Source organism: Quercus suber, unplaced genomic scaffold, assembly GCF_002906115.3.
Source record: "Quercus suber isolate HL8 unplaced genomic scaffold, Cork oak 2.0 scaffold_200, whole genome shotgun sequence".
Classification (NCBI taxonomy): Eukaryota; Viridiplantae; Streptophyta; class Magnoliopsida; order Fagales; family Fagaceae; genus Quercus; species Quercus suber.
This window is the reverse complement of record NW_027069658.1, coordinates 234,214-240,909: the sequence shown is the minus strand read 5'-3', so window position 1 is coordinate 240,909 and position 6,696 is coordinate 234,214. Positions and strand designations below refer to the sequence as shown.

At 33.5% G+C, this 6,696-nt stretch overlaps 1 protein-coding gene across 1 annotated transcript; it reads left to right on the top strand.

The window, feature by feature from the left end:
* The first annotated feature begins 854 nt into the window (after positions 1–854).
* LOC112003315 (laccase-4) lies at positions 855–6,492 on the top strand. The gene is made up of 6 exons (XM_024035503.2): positions 855–1,109; positions 2,741–2,892; positions 3,745–3,989; positions 4,381–4,509; positions 5,029–5,949; positions 6,183–6,492. The coding sequence occupies exons 1-6, from the start codon at positions 1,008–1,010 to the stop codon at positions 6,311–6,313; spliced, it is 1,680 nt and encodes a 559-aa protein (XP_023891271.1). The 5' UTR covers positions 855–1,007; the 3' UTR covers positions 6,314–6,492.
* Positions 6,493–6,696: the final 204 nt, after the last annotated feature.

Sequence of the window (6,696 nt, the reverse complement as noted above, 5' to 3'; positions counted from 1 at the left end):
ACAATTTTTTTTTTTAAATATTTTTTAAATAGAGCACAACTCTGATTTCTCTGTGTAGGTTTAGAAAAAAAAGCTTCAAGATTTGAACTTTTTAGTTTTGGTATAACTACATTCCTCCTTAAAAGTCCTGCAACAAATAGTTTATACAAATGCACAAAATAGGGTTAAAACCGTAGATGTGTTCATTTAACCCACTAACCCAATGAACTTGATCCAACTCATCTCGATTTGACAACTCAAGTTGGTTTTTCATGGGTTGATAGGTTGGGCTACCTTCATAATTCTTTTTTTTCATTTTAAATTTTGATTACTTTATAAGGAGAAAAAAGTGATCTATGACAAGCTGCGCAACAGTGGTGCATAAAATGAAACACCCAAAGTGATATAGAGAAAAAAACATATCGGTTAAAAAGTAGAGCATATCAGGTAAAAAGTGGAAGCAAGGGGGGTCGGCAACCGTGGGTGGTTTGGGGCAACCACCTTCTAATTAAAGTGCTTGAGTTTAACCTTAATTAACAACAACAAAAGGTTAGAATTCTTTTGTTTTGTATGTGTCATATCCATGACCATGACTTAAGTCAGGTGGAAGCAGAATTTGCACATTTTAGCTATGTTAGATGGGATCAGGTGTACTTTACCCCAATACGGTTGGACCAAACCCAATTGCTGACCACCTAGTCCATTTGAAAAAAACGAGTAATCGGCAACATCAAAAAGCTCAACTAGCTTAGCTTCGAAAAGTGTCGTGATCAGTTTGATGGATAACTACCTTAAGTAATACACAAGAAAAATCAGATGACGAGAAGATTCTGGCTGGCTTTTTTTGGTCTATGCGAAGAGCTTGCTTCTTAAGTATTCTTCCATCCACCTAAGTAAAAACGACTTGGCAGCAGAGAGTGTCAGTCTCTCTATTTATATGTTTGTCTATTTGGTCAGATAGACACACCTCACTACTACAAAACAATATATTCTAGCTAGAGAGAAAAGAATATCGCAGTGAGAGAGAGATGGAGATGGCGCCATGTATTCGAGTAGTAGTGCTCGTGGTGGTGGCTTATTGCTTGTTCCTGGCGTCGGTGGAAGGCATGGTTCGACACTACAAGTTCAATGTAAGTACCATGTTAAGCTACATATTTCTAATTGTGTTCCGTATGACCATAAACTCATGCAATGAAGTTCCATATGTCTTTGGCTTGATTTGTGAATATATTAATAGTAATGCTACAGGTATAAACTATTTTACAATATTTTTACGAACTGTTGATATGACCAATTTCTTATTGGTTTTCATCTAAGCTTACTATTAACATCACTTTTTTCATTTACCAATAATCACTCACCACATTAGCAGTTTGTATCATTTTTTATAAAATAATTTGTATCTTAAACATTATTCATACATTAAAGCCACATTAATATTGCAAATTAATCAAGAAAGAGTTATTGCATGCATGTAATATTAAACGAGAGTTTCAGGGATAAAAGGGTTTAACTTGAATATAACACAATCCTTACACAACCAAACCATGCAGTACTGTGTGGTTTCTAATATTTTCAATTTTGCATGAAGATGACTAGTTAGAACCTTAAATGATGTGCTTCATTCATTATCATTACGAAATGATCGTTACTCAGTAGTCATTTTGTAACGTTAGCTTTTCGCAGAGATAGACAAACAAGTTTAATGCTTCAAATAAAGATATTTATTAATCTTTTGATTAATATATAATAGATATTCACAAAATTTAACTGTGCTTTAAAATAATTTGTAAATCCTACGAGGCTTCATTCATTCATCCATAAAATTCACACGTTTTGATATAACTTTATTCTCGTATAGCTAGAGTGTCACTTTTGTGTTTTAATTCTTTCAAATGATTTGGAGAAGCTTTATCTTTCCTACAAGTTTTGAAGAGAGCAAAGACCTTTATAATTTATATAATACGATTAGTTGGTACGTATAAGCATTAATCATCAAAGCCACTAATAATATGCAAGAACATCCAAGTCTTCTGCAAGTTGCAATTCTAGCTGTCAACTCTTATGAATAATTGATAGTTTAACAGCTTTGTCACCTAATATATTTTCATTCAATTTCAAATTAACCACAATTTTCACGCCAATTCATGTTTTAAACCCTTTTTAAAAATCTTTTTCCATTCTTTTGCCTAATCTATGTTTCTAGGTCATTGTTTTCGTTCACGAAAAGTACTCAATAGAATAGATTTTTGGGTTTGAATGCTTCAGCTGAGGTGACAAGCCAACGGCTGAAAATTGTTAGACTAGACAAAATTCAATAGTTATAAAAACTAGTAATCTATTGGACCACACTTGTGCGTGGTCAAAATGATGTTTGACATGAGAGTAATACAAATCTTTATCATTGGAAACAATATTAGCATCATATTGTTTATTTATCAGTTCCATCAATGACACGGCAGCAATATTAGCATATTCTCACTCGTAACCAAAAAGTCAGATGCACGTGGTATATAAACAAAATTCTCTTTATTTGTTGAGTAACGGGTTCAATAAAAAGGAGAAAAAATATATGTAAGGATGACTAAGAAATCTTGATGAAACAGCAAATTTGGTGGTGGAGTGGTGTGGTTGAGAAAACACACCAAACTTTGTTGACCCTAGTACCATACCCATAAATGTTACAGCTAAACTAGTTAATTTCCCATTTGTGTTTGCTAAAATATGGCCAATAATGTTACATATATTGATATATGTATAGGTTGTACTGAAGAATACCACGAGATTGTGCTCAACTAAGCCCATTGTCACTGTGAATGGAAGGTTCCCTGGTCCCACCATTTATGCTAGGGAGGATGACACAGTGCTGGTCAAGGTGGTCAACCACGTCAAATACAATGTTAGCATCCATTGGTGAGTTACTGAGTTTATCCCCTATGGCTATGAGTCATGCAATGTGGCCCATACTCTTCAAGGAAATAAAAGTTAAAATTATTATCAATTTTATTATACGAGACTTATAAATTGACCTAATTAATAAATAAATTTATGAATTATTTTTTATAAAAAAAATTAATTTTTTTTAAGATTTATATAATAATCATAACATTATTACTCTTCTTCTTATCAAGTCTAGTCATAAAAGATTTCAAAACTTATTTTTTTAATAAAAAAATGTTAAGATGACGCATTGACATCTCAAGCGGTAGAGTCAATTTTTGTTATGGCTTTAATATGGCTATTCTTTAGAGAAAGTACGTTAAAAATCTATTGTTTTACACATGAAACATATTAAACCCACACTTTTAAATGGATACTTTAGACCGAAGATTGAAGTCTTTTTTTGGGTATATTTGTAAAAGTACGGGATTTTTAGTGCTCCATTTAAAAGTCTGGATTGAATGTGTCCCAAAAATAAAATTATATTGTTTTTTTCTTTAATGTACTTTCTCTCTAGTTTCTATATATACTTTTACTATTCTTTTTTGCTGAAAAGTGGAAACATTTTTAATCTGAGATTGCTTTGATTCTGCCCAGGGTATTGGCTATTCCTAAACATCCTTCTCAACCAAAAAAAAAAATGCCTCCTAAAAACATCTTTAATATTTTTCTTTTTTCTTTTTTTTGGGGAGAGAATCATAAACATCTTTAATTGAACTTCACAAGATCATCATTGGCTATAATACAATTGGGAAAAAAAAGTGTATAATAAAACTCATAATATTTACAATTTTCCTTGTATATAATTATTATGGGTATGGGCAGGCATGGGGTTAGACAGCTACGGTCAGGTTGGGCTGATGGGCCTGCATACATTACACAATGCCCAATTCAACCAGGACATCAATTCATTTACAACTTCACCATCACGGGCCAAAGAGGTACACTATGGTGGCACGCGCACATACTCTGGCTCAGGGCCACAATCCAAGGTGCCTTGGTTATCTTGCCCAAGCGTGGGGTTCCTTACCCATTTCCTAGGCCACAAAAGGAACAGGTTGTTATATTAAGTAAGTCCCAAGCCTATTTTCAATTCCATAAGCCATTTCATAACTCCTCTTGGAAAAATTGAATTCGTTTAATAAATCAACCAGTTCAAAATTGGTATAGTCATGTGGATCAGACAACTAAGAATAGAGTTGCATCTTATTTTGTATCCTATGTTTCATGTTCATAAAAGATATACACAGTGTACAAAACTTTCACTTATTTGGGATCTCAATATTACCCCTAATTTTAAATTTTTTTTAAAAAAATATTGATTTTTGGACTCAAATTTGTGACATGTGATCTCTTTGGGTATAAAGCACTTGCCATCACACTAAGGCCCATTTCCAATGGACCAAAACATGCTTAATAGGTCAATAAAATTCTTAATTATTTTGGTATTTCAACTTGTAGGTGAATGGTGGAAATCAGATGTTGAGGCTGTCATCAATGAAGCTTTGAAATCTGGCGCGGCCCCTAATGTCTCTGATGCTCACACCATCAATGGTCATTCCGGACCTGTATCAAGCTGCCCTTCAGAAAGTAAAAGATTGCTACAATTTTATATATAAATTCATAGTAACAGTCTAATTACGCTTAAGTAATGCAAACCTTAACTAATTATATCTATGGAATTTCAGTTAATAGTTTTAAAATATAATTTTTTTTAAAGTTTTAAAATATAATTAGGCTAAGTTGTTTCTTTGGATGAGATGATAATAGGGAAAATTTATTCAAAGAGTAATGTTGCCTCCGATCTCTATATATGTCTAATCATGAATTTATATAGTGGGATGTATGATATATCTTAAGTTTTATTAGACTCAATACAGTTTGAGTCCTAAGGCGATAATTAAATGTGGCTTTTGCATCTTAGTACAGTACTTGAATACTTTGTGATTAGTAATTTGCCTCTTTTATGTTTTATAATGTTTTCAAATTGTAGCATTGATATATATAATTCTTTCCACCTTAATTTGTAAGTTTTTTTTTTAAAGAAAATTTTGTAATAATTTTAGCAATATTTTTATAATAATGTTAATAATCATTTTTCTTTTCCAGGAGGTTTTACATTACCAATAAATCCCGGACAGACATACTTGCTACGAATCATCAATGCTGCATTGAATGAAGAGCTTTTCTTCAAGATTGCTGACCACACACTAACCGTTGTTGAGGTTGACGCAGTATACACAAAACCTTTAAAAACCGACACCATTGTCATTGCACCAGGCCAAACCACAAATGCACTCCTAACAGGTGATCATAGAACAGGAAAGTATATGGTTGTAGCTTCACCTTTCATGGACGCACCCATTGCAGTTGATAACACTTCAGCCACAGCCACATTACACTATTCAGGCACTCTAGCCTCTACCACAACCACTCTCACTACCCCACCTCCCAAAAATGCTACATCAATAGCTGCAAACTTCACAAAAGCCCTTCGAAGCCTGAACTCGAAAAAATACCCGGCTATAGTTCCATTGAAAATAGACCATTCCTTGTTTTTCACTATTGGTCTTGGTGTTAACCCTTGTGCTACTTGTGAAAATGGTGGCCGTGTGGTAGCGGATATTAACAATGTTTCATTTGTGATGCCAACTATTTCACTTCTTCAAGCTCATTTTTTCAATATAAGTGGGGTTTTCACTGATGACTTCCCTGCTAATCCACCAAGAAAGTTTAACTTTACTGGCACACAGCCAACGAACTTGGGGACCATGACTGGGACAAGGCTGTATAGACTTTCTTACAACTCAACTGTACAAATAGTCTTACAAGATACAGGGATGATATCCCCTGAAAACCATCCACTCCATTTGCATGGATTCAATTTCTTTGAGGTTGGAAGGGGACTAGGTGACTTTAATCCAAAGAAAGATCCAAAGAAATTCAATCTTGTTGACCCTGTGGAGAGGAACACAATTAGTGTACCAGCTGGTGGATGGACTGCTATTAGATTCAGGGCTGACAATCCAGGTAAACTCCATATCCAATGCCTATTTAGTAACGCTAATAACAACGCATTTTTTCACAACTATTAACAGGATCAATATTATTTTCATTTGGATTTATCACTGACACCACTTTAATATACAACAATCACAAAGCCAATAATTCTAAAAAATGTTGTGTCTTTAGACTTATAGATCTCTTGCAGACTTGCAGCACATGTGATATAAAATGTAACATTTAATTGTTTGGCTTGTTAGGGGTTTGGTTTATGCATTGCCATTTGGAAGTGCATACTACATGGGGGCTTAAGATGGCATTTGTGGTGGACAATGGTAAAGGCCCTAATGAATCTCTTCTACCTCCTCCAAGTGATCTTCCTAAGTGCTAAGCTAGCAATCGCCAAAAATAGCTGAACTCAAAACACTTCAAGGGCCTTGACATCAGGTAGAAACCGCAAGGTGCTCATCATATTAGGCTAATAAGAAGAGTTCTTTCAAGCAAGCCAGTGAGCTAAAGGAAGTTGCTCAGAGTTAAATAAAACCGGATTGGAATTCTTTTTACATTTGACTTTTGATGTGCCTCAAATTTTTATTTTTATTTTTTATACTGAGATATATATATATATATATATATATATATTTTGTTTGTAATTATGCTCATACTTCTAATACTTTTGATGTGCCTCAAATTTTTATTTTTATTTTTTATACTGAGATATATATATATATATATATATATATATTGTGTTTGTAATTATGCTCATACTTCTAA